This window comes from Protopterus annectens, chromosome 6.part0 (assembly GCF_019279795.1).
Source record: "Protopterus annectens isolate FY-2018-M chromosome 6.part0, PAN1.0, whole genome shotgun sequence".
NCBI lineage: Eukaryota > Metazoa > Chordata > Ceratodontiformes > Protopteridae > Protopterus > Protopterus annectens.
The window spans coordinates 1139109821-1139128050 of record NC_056737.1 but is presented as its reverse complement, the minus strand read 5'-3'; the positions used below and the strand labels follow the sequence as shown (position 1 = coordinate 1139128050).

General features: G+C 41.9%; 1 protein-coding gene across 10 annotated transcripts in view; it reads left to right on the top strand.

Moving 5' to 3' along the window:
- Nucleotides 1–18230, top strand: part of PKP4 (plakophilin 4) — a 3210231-nt gene that overhangs the window by 3012952 nt on the left and 179049 nt on the right. For all 10 annotated transcript variants that reach the window (XM_044074755.1, XM_044074756.1, XM_044074758.1 and 7 more), the window contains one exon: nucleotides 14351–14546. In XM_044074755.1, the coding sequence (XP_043930690.1) occupies nucleotides 14351–14546 (196 nt within the window). The remainder of the gene's footprint in view (nucleotides 1–14350; nucleotides 14547–18230) is intronic.

Here is an 18230-nt window from a genome sequence, read left to right as displayed (position 1 = left end):
GTAAGCCTAGCCAACAAGGATGTTCATCGTGTTTCACTGTTTGCAGTCATTACACTTGGGTTATCCTGCTGGCAGGCGACCCACAGTCGGCCCGAGTTCCAAAGTCTTGGTCCGGTGTCGGTTGCTGTCGCCTCTTCCCTGATGTCAGTGCGCCAGGGGTATAAATGTTGCAACCGACGCCATTTTCTTCAGTCTTTCTTGCCGCGCGGTGCCCGAAGCAAAAGCAGTTCGCAAGTGCCGTTCGGCCATCTCCTGAGATTTTCAAAATTGAGTTTCAGAACTGAAGTCTTCAATAAAGCTAAGTACCCCGTTTGGGAAATTTTTCTTGCTCCAGACCGATGTCAGTAAAAGTTAATAATTGTATTTCTTGTGGGAAGCAAATACCTCATAAGGACTTTCACTGTTACTGTATTCCTTGTCTAGACCCTGACCACAACGTTACCAGTTGTCGGTTTTGTGCTAGATTCAATAAACGCACCATTAAACGTCTGTTTGATTTTGCTTTACATTATTTTGGCCGTAGGTTTAATTACATAATGCCGTCAGAACAACCGACGACCGGAATTTATAAAAAACGCAAAGACAAAGAAAAGGACAGGCATCCGAAGTCCAAAACCGACGACGAAGCCTCTTCAAGGCCAGTCGCCGGTTCTCAGTGAGGCGCTTTCGCAACCCCTGACACCCGCTACCTCAGAGCCACAGGCCGTAACCGACAGCCACGTGGAGACACCGAGGCCTGTGGAAACTCAAGGTATTGGGCCTACGGAAACTATTCTCTCAGATGGGTCTGGAGCCGCTGAGCAGGCATCAGCTTCTGAGGGTGTTTTCAGACCTTCACAGCTTACAATTAAGCCCACTACAGCAGCCAAGGCAAAGTCAAAAACACCATTAAAGACAAGGAAACAAGTGCAGCATTCTCCAGAACAGTCATCCATGCCAAAGAAACAGATGCTTAAAATGGCCGAAGACCTAATTACTTTAATCAGGGGTTCCCATCCCCCTCCTGACAAAAGGCCTAGGCAAGACACTGACTATGATTCCTCTGACCAGGTTTCCATTTCCTCTAATTCCTCTTCTGATCAGGGATATTCTCTCCCTCCCTATGAGGACTCTGATGCAGAAGAGTGTCTATACCTTCAGCCTCTCTGCCTGAGGATTATTCTTTTGGGAGACCCCTGCACACCATGAGGGAGCATTTCCATTGGGAGAGCCAGGATTATTCAGAATCCAAGAAAAGGCTCAGAGACTTCCTTTTATTGCCTCAGCACAGGCCCCTGGCTATCCCCCCTGTGCTTGATATTGTTGATGATGTTTTTTCTGAATCCAGTCTGTCTCCTGATTCTTTACCTCCTGCAACAGTCAAGCCAGACAGGTACTACAGGGTCCCTGACTCTCATAAATTTCTTTACAAAAACCCCGCTGCAGACCCAGAAACAATTTCTCAGGGTCCTAAAGGGGTTGAGGCTTCCACTGCTAAAAATCCTGTCCCTTCGGATAGGGATTCCAGAGCTCTGGACAGATGGGGGAAAAAAAGTTTACACTTCTGCTACTTTAGCTGTAAGGGCTTTAAACTGCCAGTTTCACATGCTTAAATATCAACAGTACCTCATGTCATTGTTAAAACAGAAAATGGTTTCAAATTCAGAAAGTCCTGACAGTAAGAAAATGCAGGATTTATTGCATGCAGTTGAATAAGTGGAAAGGCATACTCTGCAATGTGGTTTTGATTCATTAGAGGCTTCTTGTAGAGCCGCAGTTACAGGCTCTGTTATTCAAAGGCATGCTTGGTTGAAAGAACAAAGTTTACCTGACCATGAAGTAAAATTATTGGATGCTCCACTACAGCTTGATACTTTGTTTGGTGTTAAGACAGAAGACGTGTTAAAGAAAATGGAGGATAAAGCAAAATCAATGCAGACAGTGAAAGATTTCTTACAGGTTCAACCACCTAGATTTAGCAGAAACTGGCCTTCAAAAAATTGGTCCTTTCCAGTGTCAGACAGGCCATAGAGGCAGATACAGATGCCCAAGAGGCAGATCTCAGCCCCAAGGCTCCTACAGACATAAACAATGGGGTGCTTCAGCCCCCAAAGGAGGGGAAGACAAATCCCAACCTTATAGGAAACAGTCCCAATGACTTCCCCCTACAAATGCCAAGCACTTACCTTTTGGCAGCACCCCTAGGGGGAAAGCTAGCACTTTGCTCAAAAAATTGGCACACGATCACCCAGGACCAATGGGTGCTGAATATTGTTTCTCAGGGTTACATGTTCCACTTCCACACGCTTCCAAAATCAAAAGGTATGCCACACCTGCCACAAAACCAATGGGCAGAGGCACAAAAACAGATTGCTGCTCTTATGGATATGGGGCTATTCAAAGAGTTCCACAGCAAGAACAGGGACAAGGATTTTACTCAAGACTTTTCGTAGTACCCAGAAAGGACAAAGCCTGGAGACCAGTACTGGACCTGTCAATCCTAAATACTTTCCTGGATGTTCCAAAATTCAAAATGTTAACACTACAGCAACTTCTGCCCATGCTGGGCAAGAAGAATTGGCTAGTTACTTTGGACCTCAAGGAGGCATACCTGCATGTCCCAATTAGACAATCTTGCATAAGATACCTCAGATTCATAGCAGGCTCAATGCATTACCAATTCTCTGCACTGCCCTTTGGCTTATCTACTGCACCCAGGGTCTTCACAAAATGCCTGGCACCAGTAATTGCATTTTGCAGCCAAAAAGGAATTCAAATTTATCCCTACTTGGACGACTGTCTTATTCAAGCAGAGAGCAAGGACATTCTTCTAAAGCATCTGGCGTTTGTAAAAAAGACTGCTAATTTGCCTAGAGTACACAGTAAACGAAAAGAAGTCAAAACTAGTGCCCTCACAAGAGATGATATTCCTGGGTTCCAGCTTAAATACAACGGCCCAGATGGCTTATCTCATGCCAGACAAGCAAATACAACTGACTCGGTACTTTCAAGTGATGGCAACAAAAACCCAACTCCCTGCAAGAAAAATTCTGCAGGCCTTGGGGTTCATGGCGTCCTGCATACTACTAATACCATATGCCAGACTGCATATGAGGAAATTACAATGGTACCTAAAAAGTGTTTGGACTCAACACTGTCACAGTTTGGTAACAGTAATACCACTTATTCCCTGCCTACAACAGGAGTTTCGATGGTGGGCACAGGCATGTCACCACAACAAGGGACAGCCTTTCACTTTACCCACAGCCAGGCAGACACTAACAACAGATGCTTTGGATTACGTCTGGGGAGCACACATGGCAGGAAAATGTATTTGGGGCAAGTGGGCCGCAGACCAAATGCATCTTCACATCAATCAAAAAGAGATGCTAGCTGTACAAAATGCCCTAACAGCTTTCAAGGACCTTCTGCATCCAGGACAACTATTACTAAAGACCGACAACACCACAGTTATGTGGTACATAAACAAGGAAGGGGGCACTCATTCCTATTCCCTCTGCAGACAAGCCATGACTTTGTGAAACACAGCACTGACCTACCAAGTTCATCTGCAAGCACAATTCCTGCCAGGAAAGAAAAATACTCTGGCAGACGACTTAAGCAGAAACATCATGGATCCTCACGAGTGGAAATTAAATCCACAAGTATTCAGCATGATAACACACAAAATGGGGGTGCCCAGACATAGATCTTTTTGCCTCCCCTCTGAACTGCCAACTACAGAAATTCAGCACAAGGGCTTACACACACAAGCATGGAAAGTGGATGCTCTCTCGTTCAGCTGGAAAGTCCTAAAAGTTTATGCCTTCCCACCACTGCCTCTCCTTTCAAAGGTACTCCTAAAAGCCAGACAAGAAAGGCCAAAATTATCCTGATTGCCCCAGACTGGCCACGCCAGCACTGGTACCCAATCTTAAAGAACTTGGCTCAAGACCCAGCATGGATTTTACCTCAAATTCCTCATCTGACTCAACAAAACAGTCAGATCCTGCACAGCCAGCTCAAAACCTTAAACCTGGCTGCATGGCAGATTACTTTGTCAAACAGCCAACACCTCTCTCTAAAGCTATTATGGATGTCATTTTGGAGGCCAGGAGGCCCAGCACCAGGAAATCCTATTCAGAAAAGTGGAAGAGATTCTGCGCCTGGAACCAGGCTCAAAGCTTTGACCCTCTTGTTCCAAATATTCCTCAGATATTACAATACTTAACTGAGATGCTGAACAAAGGCCTATCCTTTTCATCCATTAAGATCCACGCCTCTACCATCTCAGCTCCATTACAACATGGATCCTCCTATTTTCTCTCATCCATTATTAAGACAGTACCTCAGAGGGGATAAAAACATAAGACCGCCCCGGAAAGCACCAACACCAACTTGGGACCTCAACTTTGTCTTGGAAAAACTAACTTTACCTTCTTTTGAGCCATCCAATTCAGCAGAATTAAAATATGTGTCATGGAAAACTGCTCTGCTTCTGGCAATAACCTCAGCACAAAGAGTCTCAGAGTTACAGGCACTAATGGCAGTGGAACCTTTCATCATTTTTCATCAGGACAGGGTTTCCTTAAGAACAAACCCTACATTTATGCCAAAGGTGGTATCCAGTGTGGCTCTTAACCAAACTATTCACTTGCCAACATTTTATCCAAATCCCCAGAATAAAGTGAAAAGACTAAAGCACTCATTGGACATACACAGGCAGTTACGCTTCTACTTGGACAATACAAAAGCTTTCAGGAAAACTGAGCAATTGTTTGTAGCATATGCTGCAGGATCACAGGGAAAGGCTATTTTGAAACAGACCATTTCAAAGTGGATAGGCCACTGTATCTGTTTCTGCTACATACAGCATGGAAAAACTGTACCTAGCAACATTAGGTCACATTCCACCAAGGCAACAGCCACTTCAACTGCCTACCTTAGAGGAGTACCTACCAAGGACATTTTGGAAGCTGCAACTTGGAGTTCAGTGCACACATTTACCAATCATTACCACTTGCCTCTTTACTCTAAATCCAGAGCTGGCTTTGCCACTGCAGTTCTGCAGGGCCTCATAGCCACCCCGAATACTTTATAGACCCAGCCACCCTACCTCAGCTTTGGGATTCAACCCAAGTGTAATGACTGCAGCAGTGAAACACGATGAACATAGTACAGTTTTGTACCTACCATAAATGTAGATGTTCGAGTGTATTCACTGCTGCAGTCCAGGTTACCCTCCCTCCATCCCCTCTTCTTAGCTGGGACTTATCTATACCTTTCTACCCTATACAACCTATGTGGTGTATTTGCTTGTAACTGAAGGTATTGTTTTCATTTTTTATGTATATTTCATTAGCAATATATGTTGCCTACCTATTTGGGGGCACCTGACATCTGGGGCAAGAAAAACTGAAGAAAATGGCATCGGCTGCATCTTCTATATCCCTGGCGCACTGACGTCAGGGAAGAAGTGACAGCAACCGACGCCGGACCAAGACTTTGGAACTCTGGCCGACTGCGGGACTGCCTGACGGTAGGATAACCCAAGCGTAATGACTGCAGCAGTGAATACACTCGAACATCTACCTTTATGGTAGGTACAAAACTGTACTTTTTACTTGCTTGTATATTACTATCGGTGCCCTTAAACATGAGCTTCCAGTTTCTCAGTTTTGTATTATGTTTTTATTTTTTTTTCACATATCTTTAGCTGCCAAATAACAGAACATTTTTAATCTATGGTTTTTAAATTCTTCATCTTGTCATATCCTTATAAATACAGGTTTTGCTAAATCAATTAGTGAGTGGCTACATAATTTATGGGTATAGCCTTTTTTTTATATTCATTAATTTTATATCCCAGAAGAACTTGAAACTGCCTCATAATGTTCTACAACACTAAGATGTCCTTTTCTGGATTTATCAAATATAAAATGTCTGTAAATAATGCTACCTTTTCTTGATTACCATACCAGTTGTATCATTTAATATCTGAGTCCATTATTTGCTTAGCCAATGGCTCTAAATATAAAGCAGCTAACAAACAAGAAAGAGAACTCCCCTGCCTGATTTCTCTGATCAAACACAATCTGTCAGAGAGGAACCCTCTCACTTTAATTTTTGCTTCAGATAATTCATAAATCCTCAAAATTAGTGCTTCCATTCTCTTACTAATAAAGTCCCAGTTTACTCTGTCAAATGCTTTCTCTGCATCAAGACCCGTCAACAACAGAAGTTTTCTTGCATTATGCTCCCTTCTAAATCATTATTTTTCTATTAATGTTATCAAATATTTGCCTCCCTCTACAAAACCCCATTGCTACATTATGTATATACATGATCACTTTGTAATCATGGTTAAAAATTAAAATGCATCTATATGAAGCTGGGTCTGATGTGTGTCTACCTTTTTTGGGTAATAAAGGCACCACATCTTTCTTTCAAGAAGCTGGTGATTACTGTACTAATACTATTAAACAAAATCTTCCAGATCTTCTACACTTTCTTCCCTCCTAATTTCCAGACTTCCACAGGAATACCATCTATTCCTAATGACGTTTCTTTATACGTCACCATTTTTGTTTCATCTTCTCCTGTCTTAACTATTAGTTGTTGACCCTCATCTTCTTCTGATCTTGTCTTAATTAAGCCTACTGTCATAAGGATTTCCGTTTGTGCTCTTTCTTGGTTTCCACATTCCTCTGCTTTGTGACTTCATAGACTTTCTTACATTTATTATTTATTTAACATTTGTTAGCTGGGGAAGTCTGACTTGGAACAAAGCCAATTTTCAGTGGAGGGCCGGGGAGAAACATTCCAGATGTATGTCTTTGTAACGTGGGGTAAACCGGAGCACCCAGAGAATGTCTTTGTAATGTGGGAGGAAACCGGAGCACCAGGAGGAAATCCACACAAATGCAGGGAGGACATGCAGACTCCACACAGAAGGCACCCCAGTCAAGAATCAAACCAGAGAACCTCTTGATGTGAGGCGACAATGCTGCCACTGCACCACTGTGCTGTTCTCTAATACCTCTATAGGATCTCTGGCTATTTTTCAACATAGATTTACTAACCTTGGTGACAGCTATTTCTACTGTCTGTTGCTTAAGTCATTGTGCTAAAAGGTTTTCTGCTCTACAGTTGTAATTAAAACGTAGTTGCTTAACAGCAGACTTTCTGAACTCGTGCATATTATGTAAATACTCCCTTGTTTTCACTTTAGCACTCATCATTTGCTCTACTTCTTGTTCATTGAGATTCCCTTTATTCTACAGTATTCTAACTTTTGTCAACTCCTCTAAATAAGTCTGATTACTTCTTAACCATATCTTTTTCTGTTTTATTTTTACCTTCTTTTTAAACTCAATTTTTACTTTATCCTGCTCACCAACTGTTGCTTTTGAAGAAATGTCTGTCTTCCTTGACTCTCAAATCATTTCATTACAGTCTTCTATTTTTAATAGATAAGTGGAAAAGGGCCAATGTCTCATCTTTACTTCATTATTCTGCATTTTTAGCCTAGTGTTTATTATGCATAATCTGAAATAGTTATTGGATGTATGCCAAAGCTTTCAGTCAGATGTACGCATTCCGGTGAAATAGTTTCTATCCATCCATCTGTCCCAGTTATTGTACCTCGGGGAATAATATGTAAATTTGTTCCATGTTCCTGCTACTGAATTCATGCCTTCCATACCAATTAATTTTATAAATTTCTCCAGAAGCCTAACCTCTTGTTATATCTTTCCCTTCTAGATTTCCTTGACACATCCTCAGTATTGCAATTCATGTTCCAATCCCCACCTATAAGTAATATTCACTGCTGAAAGCCAATTATTTCTCCCAGCATTTTCTTTTCTTAAGCTCCATAATATTAGTTTTGGGTAGAATATAAATACATGGCAGCATAATCCTCCTCCTTTGCTAATAGCCCCTTACTGCCAGCATTAATCTGTTAGCAGTAATCTACCATTATTGACTTTTTTCCTCTTCTGTTACTGTTGGAGTCCCTCTAGCAATCAGGATTATTACTCCTTTTTCCTTTGTCCCTGATATTCTGCTGAGTATCTATCCAGAAATCCTTTCTTTGTCAAATTCACATGCTCATTTCTTTCCAAATGGTTCTCCTGCAGCATGTCTGTTTGCACTCTGCATTTCTTAATATGATTCTGTATACTTTTCTTTTTGTCTATACCTGTAAAGCTATTTACATTCCAACATAATGTGGCTAGAGTAGCCATTATGATAAAAAAGAAAACTATTGTTTCCACAAATTGTACATGACATTTTTTTTGAATGTGTATTTCTACCTTTTGTCGTACACGCAGACATTAATGTTTGACAGGCTTGTCTTTTATACAGTTGGCTTTTTCATCTCCATTTGAACCCATGACATATTCAAGACTTTTTGCTGTAATGAAAATCCCCCCCAAAAAACTAAATACATTTTAGAACACAATAATCCATTATTAACTTAGGACAAATATACTAAAACTATGTACTTATTCAACAAAAGAAGTTTAACCATCTAAATGGGAACAGTTCCCCCAAATCCACAGTTGCACCCACAGTAACCATCTAAATGGGAACAGTTCCCCCAAATCCACAGTTACCCACAGGCATAACCTAATTTAAAATGAAGGTTACCCATGCTAAAGTGCATGTTATATCCTGTGTTTCCAAATGCATGATTGCTTTCTATTCCTTTATCTCTGTTCTCCTTACATATGTGAAAAACAGCTTTAACTTTTAGCCCAAAGAAAAGGTGCATTTGGCTACCTTTAAATAAAATTAAATTGTGCACTATTCTAGTAAATGCATTAAAGTATTAAGACTGCTGAGGAGGCTAATATCCCTTATTCACTTCCCACAATTTCAAACTTTATTTTTCACTGAACGACTTGCCACTGTACCTTTAAATTTTGTATTTCTCTCAACAAAGAATGCTCAGAACTCTCAAGATTAATTGCTTGCACCTGCAGACAGCTCATCTCCATGTAAAAGTAGTCGGCAATGAGAAGTAAAAGATGGATAACTTTTCAGATGCATGGATGAATATTTATAAATTTCACTCAGTGCAGAATATACAGAATTTCCCTGGCAATTTGCCTTCAGCTGCATACTTCTGGTCTCTTTCTGAGAGTATTTCCTTATGGAAAAAAAAAACAGCTAATATCTTTGCAGATGTAAGAAACTTAGCATTTTTCATGGCTTTCATCATTTTGTCTTATCTTTCAAGCCTGTTCTTTACAAAATCCCCAAGGATAGGCAAGTTCTTATTTTCTAGATAAAAACATCACTGATAGCTCTTTTTATGTTGCAAGTTATATAAATGAAGCATTCCAGAAAATATTTTAGCTAGAGAATGAAATAATGAATGCTTTGCAACATTTGTGTACCTTGTTAAAGTTAGAGTGTGAGAGTTTTCCTTTCTTTATTAGCCTTCATTTGTGAAGTCCATTGTCATTACATAACCCTCCTATTCACCATCATCATCAGACCCCTTTTTCCCATCTCTTTCTACGTGGGGTCAGGGTATCATGTTAGCTGTCGCCAGCTCTCTCGATTTGGTGCCACACTCCTGCCATCTTCAACACTGACTGTCGCAGATCTTCTTTCACACAATCCATCCACCTCTTTGCTGGATGTCCTCACTTCCTCTTACCTTATTCCTTCTGTCCCAAATCATCTTCATCTGATTGTCTTCTGCTTTTCTGCATGTGTCCAAATCACTGCAATTGGTGCTACTTTGGCTACTGCTCTTATGTCCTCATTTCTTCGTCTTTCCCACAGTGTGCATCATGCCACCCTTCTCAGGCACTTAATTTCCTTCACCTCTAGTTTCTTCAACTGTTCTGCCTTTACTGCACAGGTTTCTGTACCATACAGTAGTACTGGTCATACTACTGTCTTGTACAGCTTACTTTTCAGTTTCCTTGGCATTCTTGTGTCATAGCCTATACCTGACATTCTCTGGCAGTTGGCTGCAGCCCCTCTGATTCTAGCTTTGACCTCTTCATTCAGACTTCCCTTCTCCTCAACCACCTCTCCCAGATACTTGAAGGTGTTTACCTGTTAAATGTCTTCCCATCTATTTCTTTTTTCAAATTCTGATTTCCCCACTTTGCTGCCATTACCGTCTTATCTGTGCTTAGTTTCATCCCATGTGACTTCAGTTTTGCATTCAATTTTCCTATCCTTGGCTGAAGTTCTAGCTCAGAGTCTGCCTGTAGTGCCACATCATCTGCATACAGCAACTTTGTTGATCTATCCCCTCAGATCTGTTTGGTAATGTAGTCCATCACCAGTATGAACAGCAGTGGGCTCAGAGTTGAACCCTGGTGTACACCCACTCCCACTGGGAACCCCTCTGTGAGGCCAAACACTGTTTGTACTTGAGTCACTGGGTCTTTGTACATAGCCTACACTAATTCAACCAATGTTTCTGGGATTTCAAACCACTGCAGTACTGCCCAGATCAGCTTTCATGGGACCTTGTCATATGCTTTCTACAAGTCTAGGTTCATAAGTGTTTACTAGGCTAATGACCACAAGGGCCTTTTTAAGCCTAGCCATGCATTTCAAATATCTGATGAGGTCTGATACCCTTGATAAGTGTAAGCATGGGCCTGGGAGATGAACCATTTACAAGTTACATGTTTGCATAAGAGACGTAGATGCCAAACCAGGGATGTATTTCCGGTTTCCCATCCAATTGTCCAAGTTGCACTTGAATTGGATTACGGAGGAACTCTGCTTCACATGGATGGGAAGCCTGTTGGGGTAGTCTCTGGGATACATACCTATCTCTCCAGCAGGTCCTGTTTATATCACAGGCAAGGTTTAAGCCTTTAGAATGGGTAATTCTGGTACTGTTTGTTTTGTGGATATGCAGGAGATCCATCAGAGTGGGGTCTGACAATGCTTTGTATGCCAGGCATAGATCTCCCCTCAAAAGCCTGTAGGAGACAGAATACAGGGATAGGGCCTTGAGGGGCGGTCTGCATAGGACATATTACTTATGCCCTGTATTCTTTTAGTGAGGAACATCTGTGGATGTTCGACTAGTTGGATATGCCTGGTTAGGCACATACCAAAGAGGGGACATTGTACTCAATAGGTCTGATAAATGCTGAATACAGTGGAACAATGACTTCCTTGGACTTAGGTGCGATACCTTTGTTTATAAGTTGTGCAACATAGAATGATTTTCTCACCACTGTAGACAAATGATGATCAAAGGCTAGATTACTGTGTGTGTCCCTAAGTCTCAGACTGCTGAGTTAACTCTAAGGGGTGTGTTGTCAATTTGATGGTTATCAGGAATGGATGACTTCCAAAAAGAGATTTTTATGTATTTCTTAACATTTAGTTTTAGTCCATGATTCTGACACCAGTTGTTTATCTGTGTCAGCCCCTCCTAGAGAACATTTGTGTTGGTGTGAGATTCAATGACAGCTCCTAATTTACAACCCTTTCTAAATTTAGTCAGCCAGAGACCACTGACCTTGGCCATGACTTCTGAGAAGTAAATGCCAAAAAGGAGCAGCCCAAGGACTGATCCCTGAGGGGACTCTACTTGTGAATGGCCCTTTGTAGAGATGGACTTCCCTATTCTAACTTCCTTGGTCCTGCCTTTGAGCCCTTTGGCTATGCACTGCGTAACATACAGGTTTGTACCTAACCTCTTGAGTTTGTCAACAATGCCCGATTGGGGTGTTGTGTCATTTGCATTGACCAGGTCAATGTAGGCAGTGTAAACAATTTTGCCCTCATCCATTGCTTTAGTGACCTTCTCAAAGAAGTTTACCAGGTTGAGTAGGCATAATCTGCCCTTTACGAAACCAGAGTTGGCTGGGTCCAGTGTCTGGAGGTATACTATATCGCTGTTGATGAACTCCATGATCATTCTTTCCATGGCTTTACATATAAGACTAGTGAGACTTATGGGTCTGTTGTTTCCAGTGTATGTAGATGGCCCACCTTTGTGCAGAGGCATAACTGTTGCCTGTCTCCATTCATGAGGCACAAAGCCATTTTTGCAGGCTACAGTTAAATAGTAATTCCAGAGGCCCTGATAGGTCATGTTTCATGCTATTTAGACGGCATCATGGGATATTGTCTGGGCCCATTGATGCAGTGTTTTTGGTCTTGGAGAGAGCATTAAGGACCTGTTCCCTAGTGATAGTAGGGGGAGTTATATTTGATGATACTTCCTGACAGAAGGCTGAGGGGGAGAGAGGAGTAAAGTTGGAACTGAATTTATCAGCTGGGAGGTTTTGCTATATCTTCTGGCTCAGTATAGCTGGCTCCATTTACAATGAGCTCTACACACAATTGTGTATTGCCTTTGAGGTTGCGGACATAGCTGAAAAATGCTTTGTGGTTGTCCTTGGCCTGGGAGGCCAAACGTACCTCAAATTTGGCTTTGGTTGACTTTATTTGTCCTCTGAGTTGTTTGTTTAGTTTAATTAGAGTGCTTTTATCCTGCTGAGTGCTGCACCTCCTAATTTTTGCCATGATTTTCTTCCTTCTGTTATACATCCAATTGATTTTGTGATTCCACCCGGGTAGCTTGTTTTTTTGAGTTAGTTTGGTACTACTTCCTGGTGGGTACACCTGCCTCTATACAGCTATTAACATGCTTGTACAGGGTTTCTGTGAACAGTTCTGCATAGGCAGAAGTGTTCTCAGGGTTTATAGGGGCTTGAAATTTTGCCAGGTTCTCACTTAATAACAGGAGGTTAGCTTTAGAATAGTTCCTGAATATTCCTGGTTTAGCTGGGGGTCCAGGTTTTATTTTTTACTTCAAAGTAGAGCATTTTGTGGTCTGACCTTACCAGGAGAGGCATTACAGTAGGGGGTGTGCAGCACTCTCCCATGTTAGTGAGGACCAGATACAGTATGGTTGCACCCCTGGTTGGTGTATTGACTATCTGTTCCAGGGAGTTTGTGTTTACAAAATCCAGGAATCTCTGTGCATGTATGTTTGATGTTGTATAGGATTCCCAGTTAATAGTGGGGTAGTTAGTCACCCATGAATATGGTATTGTGTTGGATGGTTAGTGTTTAAATACATGGTATGGGTTTCCTGGGTCATAGAGGGGGGACCTATAGCTTGCAAGGAAGTGGTATTAGATTTTACCTCTGGTGATTTGAACATGGAGTATCTCAAGTGCATTGTCCTGTTTGACCGGCCTTGAAGTTTATTTATTTTTTATGTAAATAGAGATACCACCTTTAGTCCCTGTCTGTGAAGTAGCTGGTCTAATTGTGTGGAAAGCATTATAACTCTACACTGTTGTGCTGTCTGCGGCTTTAAACCATGTCTCTGAGACCGCACAGACATCAGCATTCTCAAGGGTAGAGACAGCTTCCAGGGAATGGAGTTTTTTGTTTAGGCTCCTAGGACTGAGCAGTAATACCTTTAGATTTTCTTGGTTTTGATTTGCTATGTCAGAAGTACTTTTAGTTTGGCATTGCCTAAAAAAGGCACTATGGGGAAAGACAATGTTTTAGCTAATTTCGAAAACCTAGAGAGGAGAGGAGAGGTGCAGACCATCCCTGGCAAAGCAATGTGGTCTGTTGACCATCTCCTTCCATGTTGACAAATATTGCACCCTCTTAGAATGACACCAGAAACTAATCCATTTATTGGTCAATCATCTTTTGTTCGTATTGTGGCATCATCCTTGGAGAAGGTAAAATACTGCTAAGTGCTAGGCTCATACCAGCCTGAGACACATATTCCGAAAGCTATACGATGTCTGTCAGCCCAGTTGGACTCTCCTCATCTCTAGCTTCTAGCTTCTTCTGAAGCATCTGTCTCACTGCAAACATTGGGTCAATTGTGCTGTATTCTGATCTGAATCCGAACTGCTGATCTCCCATCTTACATTCTACTACTCTGAGTATCCTTTTATCAATCACCCTCTCCAGAACTTTCATGCAATGTGATAGGAGTTGGATGCCTCTGTACTGCCCACAGTTGTGGATGTCTCCTTTGTTCTTGTAGACTGGCACGGGTATGCTTATTCTTCAGTCATCTGGGATATGCCTTTCTCTTCACGCTGCTATTAGTACCCTGAGGAGCTATTTCTCCCCTATCTCACCCAGCATCTTTGTCATATCTGCTGTGACCTCATCTGAGCCTGATGCTTTCCCTGACTTCATTTTCCTTAGTGCTGTTCTTACTTTTTCTAGGGTGGAACCCTCCTCTTCTCTCATCGTAGGCTGTTTCTAGGGCAGTACAGTTTATGTGGGGTCTTCTTTATAACCCTCATATTGTGATCCATTTAAAATAAAATAATTTGTTAAAGACATAAGTTTGTTTAAACTGACTTTGACACATTTGCTTTTTAAGGTAAATATGCTATGCGGGACCTGATCAATCGTCTTCCTGGTGGTAATGGCCCAAATGTGTTATCTGATGAAACTGTAGCAGCAATCTGTTGTGCATTGCATGAAGTCACCAGCAAAAACATGGAAAATGCCAAAGCTCTGGCAGACACTGGGGGAATAGACAAATTGGTGAACATTACAAAAGGAAAAGGTGAAAGGTAAGTCTACACTTTTTTTGCATTTGCTAATAAAACTTCTTGCTTTAATGTTTTATTAGTAACTGTCATGCTGGGAGATAAGAAAATATTTCATTGCATGTCATCTGTCTCAGAACAGCATAACTGATGGATTGTTTTATAACTGTACTATATTCCACATTATTTAATTTGTTGACCAGGAGAGTCTGACTAGGACAGAGACTATTTTCAGTGGAGGCCTGGAGAGAAATGCTCCAGATGCATGTCTTTGAAAACTGGAAGGAAACCAGAATACCTGGAGGAACTCAACATGAATGCAGGGAGGGCATGCAGACTCCACAAAAGGCACCCCAGCCAAGAATCTAATCAGAGAACCTCTTGCTGTGATGCGACAACATTAACCACTGCGCCACTCACAGATGGCTGCAGTAGTGCAGACGGCTTCATGGCAAGATGCAGATGGCACCCCAGCCAAGAATCGAACCAGAGAACCTCTTGCTGTGATGTTACAACATTAACCACTGTGCCACCTGCAGCTGGCTGCAGTGGTGCAGATGGCTTCATATGCCATCTGCATTCCTTCTACTTACTGCATGTCTGATCCAGAAATAAAGTAAATCAGCTGTTCACTGCATACCAGTTTGTATTTAGGAGTTTAGTTAGAACGTGAATTGGCATGTCCTACATATTGGTAATGTTCTGGCAGATATATTAGAAAGTTTTCCTAAAGATAACGTATCATAATACTGTCTCACTGTTTGGTCCATTCTGGCACATTCCACTAGCCTGGAATGTTTTTCTTTTAAGCAGGTAGAGATTGTTTCAGTTTGCTGCGATTGGGTTTTCGATGAAATGTTTTAAAGTCAATCTATGTTAGCACTAGCCATCCAGCGGTTTGACCATTGGCTCTACCTATGAACCTGTTTAGGTGATGGTTACTTTTGGTGTGACACACCAACCACATGTACAAAATGGGGCAAAAGAGGTTGGTTCCTTTTAATATTAATGGTAATAAAATTAAAGCATCAGTTGTAACTATCATGAGGGTGTGGTCTACGTCATTAAATGTTTATATGATAAATATTATGCTGGGCAAACTTTAAGGACAATCAGAAAACAAATCTTGGAACACATTGGAGACATTGGAAGCATTACAGATGTTCTTCGTGTTTCACTGTTGCAGTCATTACATTTGGGTAATCTGCTGGCAGGTTGCCCTCAGTCGGCCTGAATTCCAAAGTCTTGGGTCCTGCGTCGGTTGCTCTCTTCTCTTCCATGACGTCAGGTCGTGAGGGGTATAAAACATGCAGCCAACGCCATTTTCTTTAGTCTTTCTTGCCGCGCGGTGCCCAAAGCAGAAGCATTTCGCAAGTGCCTGTCGGCCGACTACTAAAATATTTGAGTTTGAGTTTCAGAACCGAAGTCTTCACTAAAGCTAAGTACCCTGTTGGGGAAACTTTTTTTTCTTGCTTTTTACCGATGTCAGAAAAAGTTAATAATTGTATTACTTGTGGGAAGCAAATACCTCATAAGGATTTCCATTTATACTGTATTCCTTGCCTAGGCCCTGATCACAACGTGCCTGGCTGTCGGTTTTGTGCTAGATTTAACTAACACACTATTAAGCGTCAGTATATTTTTGCAAAGTATTTTGGAAACAGATTTAATTACCCAGAAATGTCGTCGTTTAGCAATCCGACTACCGGAGTACATAAAAAATGCAAAGAAAAGGACAGAGAAAGCCAGTCGAGATCATAAACCGACGACGAAGCTTCTCCTAAGCCAGTTGCCATTTCGCTGGTACTCAGTGAGGTGCTTTCGCAGCCCCTGATACCTGCTACCTTCGAGTCGCAGGCCTCTACCGACACCAATGTGGAGTCCGGCATGCCGCAAGATACTCAAGGTATTGGACCGACGGATGTATCTCCCTCAGATGGGTCCGGAGCCACTGAGCAGGCACCGGCTTCTGAGGGTGTTTTCAGACCTCAACATTTGTATATCAAACCGACGACAGCTGCAAAACCAAAGACAAAAACAACTTCTAAAACTAAAAAAACTGATGCTTGAGCCATGTGCACAGGTCTCCATGCCTAAAAATCAGATGATCAAAATGGCTGAAGACCTTATTACCTTGATCAGGGGTACCCACCCCCCCTCCAGATAAGAGGCCTAGGCAAGACACTGACTATGAATCTTCAGATCAGGTTTCTGTTTATTCGGATTCCTCTTCTGATCAGGAATTATCTGTACCTCCCCATGAGGATTCTGATGCTGAGGAGTCTATTCCATCTGCATCTCCTCCTGAGGATTATTAATTTGGAGAAACCTTGCATACTTTGAGGGAGCATTTTTACTGGGAGAGTCAAGACTTCTCAGAATCAAAAAAGAGGCTGAGGGATTTCCTTCTTCTCCCTCAGCACAAGCCTTTAGCCATTCCCCCTGTTTTAGACATTGTGGATGATGTGTTTTCGGAGTCAAGCTTGACCCCTGACTCCTTACCTCCGGCTCCCAGTAAGCCTGACAGATATCACAGGGTCCCTGACTCACATAAATTTTTATTTAGAAACCCTGCTGCTGATCCTGAAACTCTTTCACAGCGTCCAAAGGGAGTTAAGGCTTTAACAGCAAAAAATCCTACCCCCTCTGACAGAGATTCAAGGGCACTGGACAGATGGGGAAAAAAGGTTTATACATCTGCAACCTTGGCAATCTGGGCCTTAAACTATCAATTTCATATGCTTAAGTACCAACAACATGTTATGGGATAACTGAAACAGAAATTATATTGATTTCAGAATGTGCAGAAAATAAAGAATTGCAGGAATTATTGCATGCAGCTTAACAAGTTGGAAAGTATACTTTGCAATGTGGTTTTGATTCTTTAGAGGCCTCCTGCAGGGCCGCAGTTACTGGATCTGTGATTAGGAGGCATGACTGGTTAAAGGAACAAAATTTGCCTGATCATGTTAAAGCTAAATTGCTAGATGCACCTTTACAGTATGATTCTCTGTTTGGTATTAAGGCAGAAGAGGTTTTAAAGAAAATGGAAGACAAAGCTAAATCTATGCAAACTGTTAAAGACTTCTTACAAGTGCAGCCACCAAGATTCAGTAGACCCTGGCCTACAAAAAATTGGTCCTTTCTGGTGTCAGACAGAGCTCAAAGGGGCAAATCCAGACACCCTAAGGGTTCCAGATACCAGGTGCAAGACTCAAACAGGTCAAAGCAATGGGGCGCAAAGACCTCCAAATCTGGGGGAGATAAGACGCAAACCTACAGAAAGCAATCCCAATGACTTCCCTCTGCCTACACCAAGCACTTATCTTTTGGCAGCACCCATGGGGGAAAATTAGCACTTTTTGCTGAAAATTGGCAGTTAATAACCCAGGACAAGTGGATACTAAACATCGTATCACAGGGATACAGATTCCATTTTCACATGCTGCCAATGGCAAATGGTTGGCCAGATCTGCCAAAAAATCAATGGGCAGAGGCACAGAAACAGGTTACGTCCCTCATGGATATGGGGGCCATTCAGACAGTACCAGGACAAGGTTTTTACTCGACTGTTCTTGGCACCCAGAAAGGACAAGACCTGGCGGCCAATACTGGATTTAATCAATTTTGAACACATACCTGGACATTCCAAAATTCAAAATGCTGACCTTGCAGCAGCTTCTGCCCATGCTGTGGGCAAGAATGCTT